The 21,197-nt window shown below is 31.2% G+C and overlaps 1 protein-coding gene and 1 non-coding gene across 2 annotated transcripts; both read right to left on the bottom strand.

The window, feature by feature from the left end:
• Positions 1-486: 486 nt before the first annotated feature.
• LOC132045599 (uncharacterized protein At4g19900) lies at positions 487-2,468 on the bottom strand. Its single transcript, XM_059436185.1, has one exon. The coding sequence runs from the start codon at positions 1,853-1,855 to the stop codon at positions 758-760; it is 1,098 nt and encodes a 365-aa protein (XP_059292168.1). The 5' UTR covers positions 1,856-2,468; the 3' UTR covers positions 487-757.
• A 10,468-nt stretch (positions 2,469-12,936) lies between these two features.
• Positions 12,937-13,007, bottom strand: TRNAG-CCC (transfer RNA glycine (anticodon CCC)). Its single transcript has one exon. It is a non-coding gene; the product is annotated as a tRNA-Gly (tRNA).
• Between the last annotated feature and the right edge of the window lie 8,190 nt (positions 13,008-21,197).

Below are 21,197 nucleotides of genomic sequence, written 5' to 3'. Positions count from 1 at the left end.
AGTCTTCATGGTAATCCTGCTTTTGGTCAACAACATAATTGTGAACCGAGTACATATCATTGAAGGTGGTTGAATCACCACACCACCATGACTTTTCAGCTCAAATTACATTCACATGGAACTAACCAGATAAAATTATGAAATATTAGTTAGTAGGGTAGCTTCTGAATAACTATTAAACTTATCTCAGCAGAAACATGCCATCTGACCTAATTTCAGACAGGTGCACCTGTCTACAGATTTTAGACGGAAAAGTTTCACTTGCTTCCATCGAGCTAGTATCATGGACAACAATGTAAACAAACTGCACCAAATTAAAGTTAGAGCATGAGCTAATCACATAGCTCAAAGGTTTATTCAGTGTAATGAATCTGCATTACATACATAGTGGTCCTGAATCAATTCACCAGTTGACAGGCGCCCTCCCAACTGCTCTTGTAACTTCCATATTAAAGAAATCCGAAGTTTTTGCAAAAGCCAAACAAAGAATCAAGATATTTATCCAATTAAATTGTGGGCCAATAGCATTTCAGTCGATAGGAACTTAGCAATAATTCTGCTGTTCTATCTTGTATAATTTGTTCAATCACCTAGACAATGAAGTAGATTACATGGATCCTGCAGTATTTCTGTACCACCTAATTTTCTTCAAGACAACCTATGGAATGAACTGAGGCGGTCCATAATCCTACAACTTGAAGAATAAAACATGTTGACATTGATCGTTTCGTGGTGTATACTTACAACTTTGATGAATTTAAGAATTGCAGAAAACACAACAATCTGACATTATATGTTGGATAATGCTTCCTTCTTCGACCTTAAGCTCTCGACTCTGCTTGTTCCAAAGATGCACAGCCAAACTTTCGCTCTGAATCTTCCGGAGTTTCAAGAGCAACCATCTAGAATGAGTCTCGTTCCTCGGCCCAAGAAATAGACTACCAATCCTATTCCAATCAACTGGATAAAAAGCCATTGGAGGAAGAACTGTGAAATTGTATCCATCTCTTCCACTTACCCTTGACACAACCCTTGAAACCAAGTAAGGTCCATTATGACCCCATTTATTCCCATCAAATGTAAGTGCAAATTCTTCAATAAACTTGTACAACAAAGGATGCCCTTTATCAAAAATCATTACAGCATTATTTAACCTGCTCCAATTTCTTGTTTCAACATCAATAGTTTGAGCCCCAATAACATTTCTTAGCTTCCTAAAACTCTTCAACACTATAACATCAGTATCTAAATAAATCCCACCAAACTTGTACAATAAACCAAGTCTAAGTAAATTTGAGAGGTTTTGGCCTAAAGAAACTTCCCCTGGATCTACATTACCCTTCATTAAACTATCAATCCAGGCTTGAGCAATAGTATTTTTAAACAAATAATAGTAATCAGGTGAAATTGCAGTTACCCTTAAACCTTTCTCTAAAAAAGGCTTTAAAATTTGCATCCCTTTTGGAGAATCCATTGAAGTGGACATAATGATCAAACAGCCATTTGGGTGTGCCTTAAACAAACTCTCCACAGCAAACTGTTCCCTTTCACCAAAAGATTCAATGGAAGAAATCCAAGTCATGAAAAATCTAAACTTACATGAAGAATTGGATGATTTATTACCAAAAAACTCCTTCATTCTCATTGAAAACTCATTAATTCTAACCCCTGAATGATAAACTTTCACCAAAGACTTCTTTTTTCTCCTTCTTCTTGGATGATAAACAACTGAATTATATGTAAAACCCACCAAGTTTGGATTTTTACTGGAAATTGTGAAATGGTTGTTTGGTTTTACAAGCGGGGTTTCCTCTTTTACTGCATATATCTCAGAAGAAGCTAAAGAAACCAACATTCTTGATTTTCTGGCAACATTTTCAGTGGAAAAAGTAGAAATTTCAGGTGAGGAGTTGGAACTGGAACTGGAACTTGAACATAGAACACAGTGGAACTATTGTAAGCTAAGAGAAAAAGAAGAAGAAAAGAAACAATTGCATATAAGGTTGACTTCCTACTCAACTGGAAACAACAATGGTTAAAAAACTGAAACAAATTAAAATGTGAGATTCTTTTAACAGTACTGTTAATGACACCATCCATGGTCTTTTCTTGGAAATTAAAAATGTCATAAGCAATTTTCAGATGTGAGAAAGAGATGAAGATGAGAGTTGAGGAAGTTGAAGAACATTTTTTCAGTGGTAGGAGGCGGCAAAAAAAGTGCAGGAAAATTGAAAAGATGTTTTTTTGAGAGTTTGTTGGGTTGTGTTAAGTGTAATGAGTGCTTTTTTTGGAATTTTCAGAAGCAAAAAGATTAGCACTAGGATATGAAAAAGCTCTCGGCTTTTGTGCCTGTTTTGTACTTTTGTGGAGTAGAGAAAGAACGAGAACTAAATGTAGCAGAGTTGGTTGGTTGGCCCTCTCAGCCAGGCTAGTCCTTCTTGAATAACAAGAAAAACTCAATGCATTGCATTGGTTCCCTATTTCCCTTTTATAGAATGAGCAATTTCTTTTGGTTTTCTTTTCAGCTACTATTGGGGACTGCATTTTTTCAATTAAAAATATCTGCCAAAGTTAATTTCCTTTACTCTTTATGGTCAAAGCAAAGAGCAGTTTTACAGTCTTGGCTCTTCACTCCCATGTGATTATGTGGCACTGCTATTAAATTTCACTGTTTTAATTAGTGAAGTGTTTATTTTAGTGATTCCAATATTTAATAGAAAGATAAAGAATATTTTAGATAAATATATTTTAAGAAATAGCAAAATTTTTAAAAGACAACTATTATGAATATATTTTTCTTTTGTATCTGGCATAAGTGTACCAGCTCCGCCTCAAATTTTATACAGTACTGTAAAACATATGTTGCTACATTTTTTTTTACAGTGAGCAACGATGTCATACATGCATACTAAGCTCTCCAAACGTTCTCTCAAATGGTTCTGCTAGTGTTTTGAGTGGCATGATCAACCTTTGGTTACCATTCATGGTTATTAGTTTGTGAAGGTTTTCTTTGATCGTGACATAAGAGCGAACATGTTTGTTTCACTGTTTTCCAACTTAATGTAATGTGGTATTTATATTTTACCGATTATAGAAGCATGAGTGGTATCGTCGTCAACCAAAAAAAAGTGGGTCCTACCAAATCCCTCACATTTTTTAAGCTCATTGTCACTTATGCCCTTATTTTGTGTTGTTGTTTAATTTTTGTCCCTCAAAAAAAAAAATTGTGGGGTATAAATTTATATTTCTGCATCATAATATCTCACAAATTATGTTCCGCACCATTAAAAACTTATGGCCACTAGGCATAAAATTTAGGAAAAAATTGACCTATGTCTATTTGGAAAAAGTATTTACCCGAAATGACTCATATTTTTAATATTACCCAAAATGACCCTTTTATACATTATTATACACTTTTATATAAGATCGACACATTATTTACAATAAGTGTATAATGTTGTATATCGTTTGTATAAACACTATTATAAAAAAAAGTTGGCTATATAGATGTAAATTACAATATAACTACATGGATGTAATATTTTATGCTGGATTGTATATTATTGAAATTATTCCTAAAATTAATTGCTAAAGGCAAAAAATGAAGAAAATTGTATTACACCCTATCCAACATCTCAATCATGTTAAATAAGAATAAGAAAGAGCTGACAAGAATCACCTCACTAATTTACCGATTTCAAATATTTGCTTATCAAATTTTATTTTGAGGTCAATTTTTTATGTCAATTTGATCAACTTCTAGAGCAAATGAGGAATCAATTTACTTTTATATGACTTAATAAATGTTTCATTAAAAACAAAATATCCTACAAACCTAACACCTTATACTTTGTACAACATATTTATTTTGAAAGATGAAATTTTTTCTTTCAACAATTTGTGAAAAATATAATGAATTAGGCCCATAATAGTAATATGAAAAATTGAAATGATTAGTAGTGTGTCAATATTTTTACAATGATAGGATCAAAATATTTTATTAGGATAAAGTTTTTAATTTGTAATAAACAAATTCCCTAATAGTTTAAAAGATAGGAGACAATTGCAAAAAAAAAAAAAAAAAGGACATTTAAATAATGATAATAAGTTCAGAAAATGGTAAAGGTATGCTTAGAGAAAATTTAAAAAAGAGAAATTCAGGAAAAAGAAATAACGATTTAAATTGAACATAAAAACCGCTAAAGAAGTCATGAAACCAAAAGATTTAAAACTTATACCTTTGGGTAAGGATAAAAATGCACTAATTTTAGACACATAAGTCTCACACAAATAATGAGGAATAACATCAAGAAGACGAAATATAAACGGTCAAGAAACGTATACATATATTTTCTTAAAATGATGAAGTTGGTCTATACTTAAATATTTAAGACTACAACATATGCTAACACATGAAAGCGCTTTTCAGTGTTATTGAGTAGAAAGAGATGATGGCATGAAACTCTGTAGGAGAAGGTGTATTTCAAATCTTTTAATTAGAGAACCAAACCAGGAAAGTCATATATAGGAGAAGCGGACTAAGTAAAATAATTTATTGATTTTCATTTAATTGAATTATAATACTTTCTATAATAAAAATTCCATGATTATATTACTAAAAGGTACTCTCTCTGTCCTAATTTATATGACACAGTTTGACTAGGCACGAAGTTTTAAAAATAAATGAAAGATCTTTGAAACTTATGGTCTAAAACAAGTTATAGATATTTGTGTGGATTTAAATCATTTCATTAAAAGTAAAAAGGGAAGTTTCAAGTTAAATGATTTCTAAATATAAAAATATATCATTCTTGTTTAGACAGACTAAAAAGAAAAGTGTGGTACTATTTTTTGTGTTGGGCCCGTGCTTCATCATCTAGTTTCTACTACATAGAAACATGAGTTTCTATATAGTTTGGTCGTCAGTCACTCATTTAAAAATAAAAAATAAAAAAATAAGGTGGGGTCCGCGTAAAGAATTAAGAGACAAGTGCCAAAAAAAAAAAAATAAGGTGGGGTCTACGTGAAGAAGAAGAAGCCAATTGCAATTAAAAAAAAAAAAAGGGATATTTAAATAATGATAATAAGTTCAGAAAATGGTAAAGGTACGCTCAGAGAAAATGTAAAGAAGAGAAGTTCAGGAAAAAGAAATAACAATTTAAATTGAACCCAAAAACTGTTAAAGAAGTCATAAAACCAATAATGAGGAATAACATCAAGAAGACGACATATAAACGATTTTTATTTTTACTACTATATTAGAAGCATGAGTTGGGGGTGGTTTCGTTACTCATGTAAAAAATAAAAAAAATAAAAAAGAGTGGTCCCCACCACCTCTAAACTCATGTTTAAAAAAAAAGGAAATTAAAAAAAATGGACCCCATATTAAAAAAATCAAGCAATAAAAAAAAATGTGCACCCCATATTAAAAAATCAAACAATATTCATGTAATTCTCAAAGTATCCCCATTAAGTCAATAATGGTGGATTCATTGCCACATGTGTATCAACCAATTGGTGGGAGCAAATGAAATTATTGTACAACAAAAATCGTGGACCCCATATTATTGCTTTTCTTCAAAACGTTAAGTAGCTAAACCATACAATTTCTTTTCTTTTCTTATATTAGCCTGAGATCTAATCTAAATATTTAATTGTTGCATTTGTTATTCCGCCATGTCACTTATTTGTTATGCTTATTAAAATAAATATCTTTAAAATATTTATATTTTAAAATGAGGTAGAATTTAATTACTTTTTCATTTTTATTCTTACTCTAATAAATGTGAAAAGAGATTAATGGCGTAAAAGAAAAAATAATATTAAATGGAGATCAAATAATAAATAAGGTAAATTAGTCAAATTATAATTCTAATTGACGTTTCCTTAAAAAATGTGCAAAAGCCGATATGACAAGTAAAATGAGCTAAACCAAGAATATTCACAAAAAATTAAAAAATAGTAGTTCTTCATTTAAATAGAAAATCAAATTTGTACTTTGTTTCGTTTTAAACATGTAAAATTAATTTAATAATTTGAATTAGAATTATCCAAATCGAAATTTAATAAAAAATAATAAGTATTGAATATACATACATTAACAATAGAATATTTTAAACCTTTAAATTAATCGAATTAAAATTCAAAGTATCAACTGATGCTTAAATATTGCTATTGTTTTGTCTCAAAGAGAGAAAAATAGTTTCCTTTTAAACAAGTCTTCTTTTTTAAAAAGTATTAATAAATTAACACTAATATAATAAAGTTTTGGATATGGAGCACAAATTATAATGTTATATTAATCGTGTTTTGAACATAGTGTGTGTATATATATATATATATATATATATATATATATATATATATATATATATATATATATATATGCATAAAAACAGTGCAAACTTATATATGTTTATTAGCAATATAAAATATACATATTATCACTACCCAAACACAACTACATACACATAAATACCCTATAATCCAAAGTGTTAGGCCCGTGCGCAGCACGGGCATACGCCATCTAGTACTATATATAAGCATGGGTTGGAGGTGGTTTCGTCCTCCACCTCCAACTCATGTAAAGAAAAAAAAAATGTGGACCCCATATTTTTAAAAAAAAAGCAATATAAAAAAAAAAAAAAAAAAAAAAGGACCCCATATTAAAAAATAAGCGATATAAAAAAAAAAAAAAAACGTGGACCCCATTTAAAAATAAGCAATATCAAAAAAAAAATGTAGACCCCATATTAAAAAATCAAGCAATATCCATGTAATTCTCAAAGTATCCCCCATTAAATCAATAATGGTGATTAATTTTTCAAAAGTAGTTCTGAATATATTATTATCAAGCTTCATTTTTTAAAAGTTACTATATGCTAACCGATTACATTTTGTAGTTCCATGGGTGATATCCTACCTCACCATTTCGTAATTCTATAATCAAATTAATTGAATCAAGCAATATCCATGTAATTCTCAAAGTATCCCCCATTAAGTCAATAATGGTGATTAATTTTTCAAAAGTAGTTCTGAATATATTATTATCAAGCTTCATTTTTTAAAAGTTACTATTACAACTGATTACATTTTGTAGTTCCATGGGTGATATCTTACCTCACCAACTGTAATTCTATAATCAAATTAATTGAATATTGTTACAACTGATAAAATAAATTACTCGGATGTTTATGGCACTACTGTTTAATATCCTAAAAAGAAACTAAGATGGGTATTACATTCTCAAAAGGCATTTTCCAATGTCTTAAGTTTCTAATTATATACGGAGCACCATAATAGCCAAAATAATTTATTAGTACATACTTATGATAGGTTAAGTTAAAAAAAAATAAAAAAAAAGATAGAAATCTTATACCGCATCTATGCCCATATTATATGACACAATATACATAATCACCATATGTATAAAAAATTTCATGTTTTAGCCTAGGGAAATGGTAGTTCAAATGACGTTTCCGTATTTGAAGTAGTTAAAAATTCAATAAGTTTTGAAATTCTGGTTCAAATTTGATTAACGCTTAGTTTAAAAAGTGTCTATTAGCCTTTTTCTTAAATAAAGTCATATAAACTGAAATAAAAAAATAACATCATGGCACAAATTATTGAACCCGTGCTCCCAAAATTTCTATCTTTACATACGTGACTTTCAAGAAATGTTGTAGAATATATCAATTCTTTTTATAATTGCATGAAAATAAAATTATAAATATATGTTGAATAAAATTATAAATATACGTTGAATAAAATGCTGGCACGGGCTCTGGTATCTAGTATTAATCATATCTGTGACAATATTTGTTGGTATTAAACCTTTTTTCGTAATGCAAAAAATAAAGAAATTCCTGTTGGTCATTTTTCTCTTTATATATATATATATATATATATATATATATATATATATATATATATATATATATATATATATATATATATTACTACTTATAATAAGGGGGAATCTAAAGATTTTGTAGTCACTTAGTTAGATTCTAACTAATGGTTAGGCTTTCCTTTTGACTTTCTTAGCCTATTCTCATTTTTCACTCTATTTTCTTGTCCATTTCTACCTGGGTCCCTAAAATTGGTGTATATTAAAATTTATAATACTTTTTTTGAATCTTTTTTATATGGTACTTTTAGCTTTTATATTTAGTCCAAATAAATATTTTATATATAATTAAGAAGATATTAATAGTTTTATATATCAAATTTATCATTATTTAGATAAATGAATTTTTACACAACCAAAAAATCAAATTAAATGGGCACTCTTTAATTAAGATGATTTAGTAAAAATGCTTCTTACTTTCTAAGGATAAGTGATTTCTTAAGGTTGCGCCCAAGCTAATATGGACCGAGTCGACTATTAGATTACCCTTTATATTATTTGTCATTGTACATTTTGGCAAATTTTAAGCAACTTTGGAAAGTGCATGCATTTGTTTGAAAATAAAAAGGAAGTCTAGATATACTCAAGAAAAATTTGTTTTCTAACTTACAAAAACTTCTATATGATTCAATATATTAGAAATATTGAGAAATTGTCAAACTAACTTTACAACTAATATAATGTTGCAAAAAAAGAAAAAAAAAAAAAAAAAAGGAAAAAAAAAAAAAGCAAGAGTAGAAAAAAAAACACAAAAAAAGGTTGTAAATATAAATTTTAATGTAGTTTTCAAAATAAGATGTGCCAAACGACACTAGTATATATATATATTTTCCTTTTTTTTTTTCCTTATGTGAAGGGTAAAAGTCACTCATTGATTAGAAAACATTGTTTTCTCCTTATATCGAACTGTTCTTTATTGGGTTTGTCAAGAATTAGCAAAAGGAAATGACCTCACGCACATGGAGAATGGGCTTGAAAGCCAAAACTGGCTTATTCACCCCCAAACCCCCTCCCCCCGCGTGCGAAACATACGTGAGACTAATCCAAATTTGATTTCGAAAAAATTATTTTAATATCTTTGAGTCTACCAGATTGTCCAAATACAGTGCTTACAAGAATTAAATCAGATGTTACAAGAGATAAGTCTTTTCTGACCCCTTCTAATTTTTGTTTAGTATCAATATTATCATATTTTCTTAACAATATGTGTATGTAACCATTCTTGTATTATGATATATGTATATATATATATATGTATAGATATATATATATATATATATATCGCTATTGGAAATCTGAAACGATTGATGTCGAAGAATCAGCGAACAAGCTGTGGTTAGGGGTGAAATGCCACTCGAATTCAAAGCTAGCTAGTTTTCTCCGAAATGTATTGCGCCAAATACACTAGGTACGCCTTAACATGTGAAATGAGTGCATAAGGATGTTGTGTTTAGTCTGAAATACAATCATGAAATTGAAAGGTTCCTACAGGCGTACCATTAGAAAAACTTCCTTGTCTAATTTGGTAGATCAAGACATCTGATATCAATTCATTCATAATTAGTTAGAGTCTTAGAGGTCTTGAATTTGAATTCTAGATTATTTTTTTTAAAATCAATATAAAGCTCTTTGCCTTTTTAGTGAGTCTACTGAACATAAATTAAAATTAATCTAGTTAATCACTAAATTTCGAATATTGAATAATTAAAGATCTTTTCGCGAATTAAATCTCTTAATATCATAATACCTTACACAGTTTTGATTCAATTCATTTCCGATTTGATTGATTTCTTTTAATCTGATTATAATAATAGAGAAGTAGGAATCTATCTATATTATTAATATAAAACGAATTTATGAAAAGGTAATTTGGCACTATCTAAAGTCAAGGATCTCATTAATCCTTTTTCTCATTTTTTTGGCCTATTAATTCTACTTAGAAAATGTCAAAAAGTCTCTAATAATATGATTTTCCCCCTTCCCTTAAGTATTTTTCTTAAAGAAAGTAACTCACGTACAAATTTACTGTGTATAAGTTATTATATAGATTATTAAAGTCTCTAATAATATGGTTTTTTCCCTTCCCTTAGTTAAGATCTTTTGTAGAAAGTAACTAACATACTAATTCATTGTGTACAAGTCATCATATAAATTATTAAAGTCTCTAATTACATAGTTTTCCCCCTTCCCTAAGTTAAGGCCTTTTATAGAAAGTACCTAACCTACTAATTCATTGTGTATAAGTTATTATATAAATTACTAAAGTCTCTATTAATATGATTTTTTCCGTTCCCTTAGTTAACGTCTTCAACATAATAACTAACGTACTAACTCATTGTGTATAAGTTATTATACAAATTATTAAAGTCTCTAATAATTTTGTTCTTTTCCCCTTCCCTTTTTTTTAATGTCTATTCCACAAAATATAATCCCGCATGGGTGGAGTCTTTAATGATAAACGCATTACCCTTTGGGCATATGACTTAAATCCTTAGATGCATGATGTATTGAGTTTCATTGTTTAGATGGAGTGTATATGAGTCTAAGTTAAACATTTTGTTAAATCTTCGGTTAGACCTTTAATTTGTGTAATAACTATTAAGCATTTATACTTATTAAAGTAGTATTAAACATCTTTTGGTGACGAATAACTGTATCAATCTCTCTTTCACGCTTCACCATAACACCATTATGTAAAATTATTGTAACTTGTAAGTGAACCTACTTGAACTAGAGCTACTCACATTCTTCACATTTACGTTTATGAAAATGGACGAGGAATAAAAACTACTTATTGTATGGCAGTAGTAAGATATATAGTGTCGTCTGCATCAAGTCATATGCTTATTACTAGAATATATGTTTTAAATGATTTTTCTTCTTCTTAATTTTGAATAATGTAGTTGTCTTTTGGGGAAAAAACATAAGTAGACAAGAATATAAAAATATTTATAGATTGTTAATAGGTAAATGCAGTAAACATTTTGTAGCAGTTTAATTAAGAATTCTATAGTAAAGCAACTACCTATGTATAAGGAAACCTTCGTACGTTCCTACTTTTTTGCTAAAGCAACTTCCTATGTATAAGGAAATCTATGTTAAGTAATATTTTGAAATTAAAATTAATCAGAATTAAACTTATACAAATATATATCACTAATATGTGAATTCTGCTGTAACTGTCTTTTATATCCTATATACATGTTATTATACCTTGTATAATAAATTTTATATACCTCGTATAATTTTATTATACATTGTATACATTTATTAAACCTAGTATACATTTCATATACCACGCATAATTTTATTATACCTTGTACGATAAATTTTTATACCTCGTATAATTTTATGTGCTTCAAATAATATTTTATATATGCAGTTATACCTCATATAATAACTGTCTTTCGAATATGTTGTTTTGAAATGTATTTGCTGGATCTTTTTTTAATAAGTATGTTTTTAATTTTTTTTAATAAATATTTTGACGAAGTCAATGTATTTTTCATTTCCTACCATTAGCCTTGCCTTAATCCTTGAAAACTCTCAACAGTCAATATGAAAAAGTTGAAATGAATAAGAAGATATAGTAGCAATTGAGGAGTGTATAAGAAAGAGAAGTGAGAGGAATAGATATTTATCTGTTAAACAAGAGAAATAAATATACTAAAGATGGGTTTATCCCCATAAAGTAGGGAGATAAATGATAATTAGAATGAGTAAATATTATTGAATCCCTAATTTAGAGGATTCTTTTTCGTATAATATTTTGTTTAAAGTATAAAATGTGTTATTTTTGAAGAACTTTAAAAGTTGAGTTATTTATGTGCCTAACTCTAAAAGCTTGACTTATAATGTAATTTTTCCTTGTTTTTATGTAATTAGTTACCAGTTGCGCGCGTTTAACTATTTTTATAATATTGCATGATATCAATGATTCTGGTTTATAGATAAATGATATATTCATTAATATTTTTTATTACCTCGTGAAGAGGACAAATTTACTACGTAGTTTTATAACTCCATTGTTGAATCATAGAGTTACATCATAATTACACAAACTGTAAAAAATGAAAAAAGAGACTAAAATATAGGCAGACGAGTCACAAATAGAGACTGGAGAAATAGTGTTGTGTATTCTCAAACACTTTACACAGGAACATGATCAACCACGATTTACCCATATAAAAGAAAAGGAAAAAGAGAATTGAATAGTAGTTTATTGGTATATACAAGTCTTATCTTGTATTTTGTTTATGGCTATCTATGTTGCTTTCCACCAAACACGTGTCAAATATTTTTTTTTCAATTAAACTCAAAAAGATTTTAAAAAATCACAAAAAGAATTGTGTCTCTGATAGGAATTAAAACTTTATTCGATAATAGTTCTATGTTTTAGCTACTACTTACTCGTGTCATGACCAACAGTGACCAAACACAACTCTGATAATTACGTCTCAACATATCAAATTTTTATTTGTTTTACCAAAGTCAATTTATCATCGACTTTAATTCTCTAAGGTGACTAATTTCAACATATTTCGTAAGAAGAAGAAAAAAAGGCAACACATGAGCAACAGTCCTAATTGATCCTTCTGTACATAACAAATTTCAAATGGCAGTCTTCCAATTTTATATCTATGTCTGAATCATGGTAACATAATATGCAACTTCAATAACATGGGCTCAAGGCCAAATGTTGTAGTAATATGAGGGTCGAAATTGAGAAATAAGCGTATTATGAAAAAAACAAGAAACATGTAGTGGTAAACTGCCTCCTACCCCTAACACGAATTCGAAACCTTGTTTGCTACCTCCTACCTCTAACTCGAATTTGAAACCTTGTTTGCTATGCTACCGAACGAAAGAACTTGAATTCAAAATCTTGTTTGCTATGCAAGAATGAAAGAAATTGCAATTTTCTAACTAAAGTTGGTAGCTATTTCGAAAGTTTGCGTTAAAGAAAAGATTTTACTGCTACCTTGAGAAAAGTTAAAAAAGATGTTTCCGAAAAGAAAATAAACTGCGCATCCAGGGAATCGAACCCTGGTCAGTACCGTGGGAGGGTACTATGATACCACTACACCAGATGCGCTTGCTTGCATCAATTACACCTACAATCTTAATTTGTAATTTCAGCAATTGAGGGGTTTACGTACAAAATGAAACCATGGATGTGGAGGGATATTATTCCTTAATTGGAAAAGGACCACTAATAACTCTAACGTTTAAACAATGCTTCACAAATACTCTCCTTTTATCTTTTGGTCTAAAAATACCGTCAATCTTTATTTTTGGCTCAAGAATACCAAAAGGTGAGAAGGAGGGATATCCTTGAGCCAAAAATATATTGAGGGTAAGACTTTGCGGTCTAAAATATTAATTTATATCGGCGTTATTGAATCATAAAATTACATTATACAAGTATTATGTATATATAGGTCAGAAAAGAGTTACAAATAGAGAGTGGAGAAATAGTGTTGCGTGTGCTAAAACACAGAAGCATGATCAACCACGATCTGCACATACACACAAGAAAAAAAAAAGAATTAAGTAAATCGCCCCCACTGTGACAAAACCAAGAAACATGTTTTTTTTTTTTTTTTAATTATTATTATTATTATTATTATTGCATGCCGATATTTGTAATTCACTAGCTCACTAATTGTCTCGATTGACATTGATACACTTATTAGGAAGGGTGAATCGATCTCTTCCTACGAAGAGGTCTCTTATTCTCATAATTCGAACTTGAGACTTTATTTGCAAGTGTGACATGCAACTGAATGAAAAAAATTGTAATAATCTATATAAAGTAATTAGTAGCTATATATTTCGATATTAGGTTAGCTTTGACTTGAAAATCAAATCCAACTCATCTAGACACAAAAATTACAACTACTACTCATAGCTAACACCTATATAGTTGATTTTAATTTTGAGCAAATTGAGGGGTTTAGGTACAATAAGATCATGGATGTGTAGTGACATTATTGATTAATTAATACTCCACCAAACAAAACTCATCAGACACGATTAATCGACATTCATCTCGAAGACACGCGAAACAAAATACCTTATGATTTGACTAATAAGGTAACATAATGTTTATGATTTAACTGCCTGATAGGCAATATGTTGCTACATTTATTTCCACGGTTTGTTCAATCTTTGACCTACCATGTATATTAAAATTGTGGTACTATTGGACCCTAGTGATCCATTAATAAAATTAGAAGAAAGAAACAATTTACGTGATTCTATTTTGATGATTTGAAGGACAAGGAAAGTAGGGAAGATGTCTCATTACATGCATACAGAAAATTTTATTTAGCTAAGATGTTCGGTAAAAAGATCATTTTAAATGGATAACATATTCGTTTGATGATAAATTAGCTTGGTGATGCATGAAATATTAAATCATGTCTATCCGACTCATTTTTGTTTATCATTATCACTCCAACTTATGTCGTCTCTATGAAAATTCGAGGTTTAACTTATATTTACCTACTCTGTTAAATGTCGAAGTACCCTAGAGGTGATTAAAAATAGAAGGGAAAGAGAAAGCAAAAGGTAACTAATAATTTCTAAATTTTGCAAATGATTGCTCATAACATAATAAATTGAACAAGTTACTTTCCTATTTCATTCTCCAAATGTTAGTATCAATGGGCTGAAGTGATAGGAAAGGGAAAGAGTTAAAAATAAGCCATTAATTCAGGGATAAAACATTTGGAAAAATTACGTGATATAACGACTTAAGTTTACTAATTACCCATTTTGTAATACTTTGAAATTATTACCTGACATAACAATAGTTTATAAAACATAACAACATTAACTTTTAAATTCTGAATAGGCCCAAACCAAACCCTAAATCTCTCTTTAGCGCCGCTCATAATAAATTGAACAAGTTATTCCATCTCTCCCGAATGTTTTCCCTTTGATTAAAAATAAGCCATTTTCAATTTAGGCTCAACAATTACGTGAAAAATAACCGGGTGTTATTAGCGGGTGTTTATTCGATGAAGAGAAAATAAAATGAAGGTTGGATATAACGACTTAAGTTTTACTAATTACCCATTTTGTAATACTTTGAAATTTTTGACCTTACCATTTTGGAACGGAAAGCTTTGCGCCTCTCTCATTTTTTTATCCGATTCTTCCAAGGCTGCGCCTCTCTCATTTTTTTATCCGATTCTTCCAAGGCTAGCAGCCCTCCGCCCTACAACAATAACGTTCAAACTTGCTCAGGCAATATTTTGGACAGGTTTTTCTCCGATGAAACTCTCTTCCTTCTTTTTTTTGGTGGTGATGTTAGTGGAATACTTGTATGTCGGATGTATTGATGAACGTAAATCATCGATGTCACGTGTATCACTGTACATACATTAACATATATATCAAATAAAGTGATCAGTGTTTTAAAAGATGTGAGCGCGAGGCGAGGCATAAACCTCGAGGCGTAGGGCATAAGCCCTGTGACTATTTAATTTTAAACATTTTGTAAATTAAAATAAAAAAGTAAAAAATAAGAAGATAAAATTACATAGAAATTATAGAAATTTCAAGAAAATATAAAGTGGAAATGTACATAGAACTGCTTGATCTCAAAATGTTAACCAGAATAAACAATTAATCAGAACGACTTAATTAAAAAAACTAATAACCCTAAGACTTTCTTTAAAAAGTTGGGTAGAAATTTATAGACTTGAAAAATTAAGAAAAGCAAAGAATTCCCTACCATCAGAAGCATCAACAAATGATGCGTTTTTGCTTTGTAGTTTGCACATTGATCATTTTTCCCCTTTACCGGGTGAAAGATAAAGAATAAAAATTAAGGCTAAGATTTTTTTAAAAGTTTTTTTTAACTTCTTAGAAATTAATAACAAGCTGAATTTGTATTTTATGGTATCTTGGGTCCATTATCCAAGGAAATGGGGAGATAGACGATGATGTCGCACACTGTATTGGGGCAGGGTGGATGAAAAAGGAGTTCGCCTCCAGAGTCTTGTGTGATAAAAAGGTACCACCAAAACTTAAAGGCAAGTTCTACAGAGTGGTGGTCAGACCTTGTATGAGGCGGAGTGTTTGCCAGTCAAGAAATCTCACGTCCAGAATATGAATGTTGCGAAAATGAGGATCTTTGCGACGGATGTGTGGGCATAGTAGGAATGATAGGATTAGAAATGAAGTTATCTGGGACAAGGTGGGAGTGGCCTCTGTGGAGGACAAGATGCGGGATACGAGGCTGAAATGGTTTGGGCATGTACAAAGAAGATGCACGGAGGTCTCGGTGCGGAGGTGCAAGAGGTTGTCTACGGATGGTTTCAGGAGAGGTAGAGGTAAAGAAGTATTGGAAAAAAGTGATTAGACAGGACATGGCGCAGTTAATGAATACCAAGGGCATGACCTTAGATAGGAGGTTGTGGAGGTCGCAGATTAGAGTAAAATATTAGTAGGTACTAAAGTTGTCACGCCCCGAACCATGGCCTGGGCGAAACACGACACTCGGTGCCTTCTGCATGTGACATTCCGAACCACATGTCTTGCTGAATCATCATGAGGCATACATGAGCGGAATATAACATGAAACATGATGGGCTTTATGAAAACACATGAAGTCATAATAATTAATAAAATACTCGTTTCAAACATGAATGCGGAAATACCATGAATCAAGCCAAAGATGGCTAAACAACTCTGAATATCTGACATAACATAACTGGCTAGTCTATGAAACCTCTATCATGAGTCTAGATAGTAAAACATACTTGCTGGGACAAGGCCCCCCAGTATACCTTTAATGCATGACTAACATAAGGAAATAGATAAATGACTAAACCCTGAAGGAGATGGGGCTCACCAACAAGCTGATACGTGAAGAATCCTACTGAGCAGATGCGTCGTCATGTAAATCTGTACCTGCATCGTGAAATGCAGGATCCCGGGCAATAAAAGGGGACGTCAGCACGTTGAATGTACTGGTATGTAAAGTGACTGAATGAAATAACATGATAAGAAGTGAAACTAAAACTGAAACCTGGTCATGAACATGAATATACATAGATATGACATGAGTAAAACCATTTTAAGTAGAGAGAGCATAAATATAACTGACAACATGAAGTCTGGTACTTGCGCCCTACCAGCAAAGCCTCTCATACCTTGCATGGGTTAAGATGCAATATGACATGAAAGGATCCAATCAATATTAAGGAATCGTCCTACTGGGAGGAGTGATCCTTATCCTACGGTGGCTAACGTAGTTTCAGGCTGTTTGAAGCCTTCTCGGTAATTAGTGCAACTCCAAAAAACATGAACATGATATAGTTGGCTAAGAAGCCCATGAATTATATAACTTGCTTGGAAACATGATTCTTACTTGTATTAAAACATGAAGATAATATATAATATAACTTGTATGGAAATATGGAAAACATGTAGAAGTTCATGAAAATAAACATAGTAATTAATAACTTGCATATAAGGACCCATGGAATGCAAAGTATGGGTTTTCATGAATTACAGACAGATTCTCAATAACCAAAATGGAATATCGAGAATACGATAACGAACTATTCATATAAACATGGTATATCATAGTATATAGACTTAGGGTTATCATGAACATATCTAGAACCCTGTTTTCGTATAATCTCATACTTTCATGGAAGAACGTGGCGTGAGGAAGAAAAATAATGTTTCCATACGTAGATAGAAACTCTACATACCTTAATCGCTCCAAAAACTTGAGAAAAGTCTGAATCTTTGAAGAAAATTCTAAAATCTTGAATCTTGAACCTTGAGATGTGTTTTCTTGAAAACCCTAAGTTGTTAACATAGGATTTCGCTTAAAATTCATGTATAATCATTAAAATTCAGTTGGGAATACATGGGAGGGACTTAACTTGATGTATGGAGATGAGGAGAAGAGAGAATGGTCGTTCTAGGGCTTGGGGATGTGAAGAATGAAGTGAAAAAATCTTAAAACGAAGTTTTAAAGTTGCTGTCGGACCTGTTTTATGCTCACTTTAGTCCCATTTTACTCCCGTAAATCAGATTTATGGACTGTAAATCCTACCGTAAATCCGTAACAGTTTGCTGAAATTTTTTGACAATTTTACGGCCCAAATTTACGGCCCGTAAATTCTGCCGTAAATCGGCAGAACATTATTTTAGTAAAATCAGCATAAATTTTAGTACAGATGTCTGTTTGACCTCCATAATATACCGTTTGAAAGGTATTTCAAAGATCTACAACTTTTAAGAAGTAGGTTTTCCCAAATTTTGTATATATTTTTCTGTATACTCATTTTAAGTGAGACATGGTGCAAACTCACTTGAAAACACGCTCCGTAGGGTAGCTTCCGACTTTATTTTGCCCAAGGACTATTCTTATGTCTTGATTGGATTTCAAACACCGTTTCTACACTACTCAAATTGGCTTCATTATACCCCCGTTTTACGAGTCAAATCTTAGCCCGAATGCACGAGGTGTTACAAAATTGTTGTCTTGTGTATCCCCACATACTAATGTTGTCTCGTGTACCCTCACATACTAATAGGGGTAATATTTCTTTCTTTTTTTTTAGTTTTTTGTCCTTCGATTTTTGTTACTATCTGTTCTCTACTTTGATTATCGTATTAGTTTGCTGCAGTTACTATCACTTTTCTCCATAATGCTTACCTATTATTTTGCCATGGCTGCTTTACTTTTGTTAATTCTTGTCTCTTCTTTGTCATGCGTTCTCTTGAGCCGAGGGTCTTTCGAAAATTACCTCTCTCCCTCCCAAGATAGGGGTAAGGTTTGCATACACTCTACCCTCCTTGGACCCTACTTGTGGGATTACACTATGTATGTTGTTGTTGTTGTAGAGGTTTGCTGGCGTATGCCCCAAAACAAAAACTTATAATGCCTAAGCATACGCCCAGACCGATGGGTTTACGCCTCACAATACTTTCGCCCCCACAAATTGCCCCGGTTAATACGACCCATGAGGCTCGCCCCAAAATTGCCTTTTAAAACGTTGCAAGAAGGGCTGGGCATAATATGGTTTAAACCGAAAAAATCGACCGAACCGAAACCGAAGTTAATTTTGGTTTCGGTTTTTTGGTTTATTCGGTCTGATTCGGTTTAAATTTATAAGATTTCAACAATTCGGTTCGGTTTTCGGTTTATGCAAAATTTAATTCGGTTAAACCGAATTTTAACAAGCCACTTTTTTCTTGAAACATATATTATATATTCCTTGTACAATTCCTTGTAGATTTTTAATAAACTTCCTTAACAATGTATCTTAGAACACCACCCATTAGCATATTTTCTTGTGACAATGGGTGTTATCTTAGTAATACTAACATTGCTAATTGTGAATAAAAAACTCTTCTTGGTTAGTGGTAGGAAGATGTGATACAACAAAGTTTGACAAGTAGGAACTACTTATAATCTCCATTCCCTCTGTCATATCTCTTGGATTGTAGAGAAGATGTTGGCTGATAAACAAGAAATACTAGTAATAGAGAGCTTAAGTGAAATGTGGGGAAATTTTTGCCACTGCATTAATATGTATTTTGGCTGATGAAGTGATTATTATGCAGTCAACACTTCTAATGTCTCACATCGAGCTCTATTAGGATTTTCTGGAATGATGAAGTAGCGGCTTGATGCTTAACTATGTCATACATATCTAAACCGACGGAATAAACCGAACCGAAATTGCAAAAATCGAATTGAACCGAATTTATTTAGGTTATATTTCGGTTCCCATTTTTTACAAACCAAAAATCGAAAAATCGAACCGAATTTGTGAGACCGAACCGAATCGATCGAACGCCCAACCCTAATTGCAAGTGACATAAAAGTGACATATCTATGTATGTTTTGTGTGTGTATCTTGTATCTCGTATATATGCCATTTTATCATGTGTAGATATCACGTGTATCATTATAAATACAATGGCATACATATGACATACATGTAACAAACAAATAATACATATTGTGTACGTTTGACGTATGTTTACTAGATGTCCTATGTATCACTGTCTATATAAGTATGTACATACGACATAGATGCAAGTACATACAACGACATTTAATCGTGTATGTGATTGTATGTTTGTGTGTATATATATGTATTGTGCACGTCAATGTATGTCAAAACATATTTCAAGCATGTATGACAGTTAGCTTATGTATATATGTATGGCAACTAGGATATGTATGTATGTATAATATGTTTTAGAAAAAAGCTTTTGTTAGTTTTTAAAAGGTTGAACCCATCAAGAGATACTTGTGGTTGACAACATTTTTTACTTACACACCTTAACTAAATCTTGTATCATTGACATTTGAAGTAGGGTATGACTGTGCCATTTAGACACTTTTCGTTGATATGGCAACTTGTGTGTGACTTTCACACACAAAAAGGCGGTCTGACCCTCCAACTAAATCTTGTATCATTGACATCTGAAGTAGGGTATGACTGTGCCATTTAGACACTTTTCGTTGATATGGCAACTTGTGTGACTTTCACACACAAAAAGGCGGTCTGACCCTCCTCAGTGTCACCTAGTAAGAGGCCATTTATTGGAATAGAAAATTCGGAAGAATTAGGTTCGAGTAAATTTTCCGGGATCTTCTTCCTTTCGAACTACAAACATGGGAATAGCTCTTTGATTGAAAGGCGATGACTCCTATAATACATTACTCCAGTCGAGTCCAATGGAATTTCAATTTTTTTTTTTTTGTTCAAAACGTGTTGCAAAATGATCTAGAAAGTAATTGATATTGATACAGTTTGCTTCCTTAACTCAATTAGTAAGACCCTTAGAGTCCACTTCTTCCCCATACTACAATGAAAGGGAAAAAGAAGACTGTCATTAAAGCAGCTCAAGCAAGACTTACTATATCCGTATGAATTATGTCCCCTCTCTCTCTCTCTCTCTATATATATATATAAGGAATTGTTCCATTATTCCGTGGAAAGCCCAAAAAATAGATTTTTGATTTTTTATCTATTTTATTTCTTCATCTTCTTCACTTTTTCTACTTTATTCTTTTTCTCTTTCTTCTCCACTTAATAGTCTACCATTAATAAAGCTTTCATCATTGCTGTCTTGTTCATCAGAAAAAATGAAGACCGTCACCATTCTCTGAGAACATGTAGCTTTTTGCATAAATTCAAAAAATAAAAAATGAATTTTATGTTTAAAAAAAAAAAAAAAGAATTCCAGCCAAAAAAAGAAAAAAATGTCACTCCACCCCCTGGTTGTCTTCTTT

Source organism: Lycium ferocissimum, chromosome 2 (assembly GCF_029784015.1).
Source record: "Lycium ferocissimum isolate CSIRO_LF1 chromosome 2, AGI_CSIRO_Lferr_CH_V1, whole genome shotgun sequence".
Taxonomy (NCBI): domain Eukaryota; kingdom Viridiplantae; phylum Streptophyta; class Magnoliopsida; order Solanales; family Solanaceae; genus Lycium; species Lycium ferocissimum.
This window is presented reverse-complemented; position numbering and strand designations above follow the sequence as displayed.

Coding starts and splice junctions, on each gene's coding strand:
- LOC132045599 (XM_059436185.1), bottom strand. CDS start 1,855: ATGTTGGTTTCTTTAGCTTCTTCTGAGATATATGCAGTAAAAGAGGAA.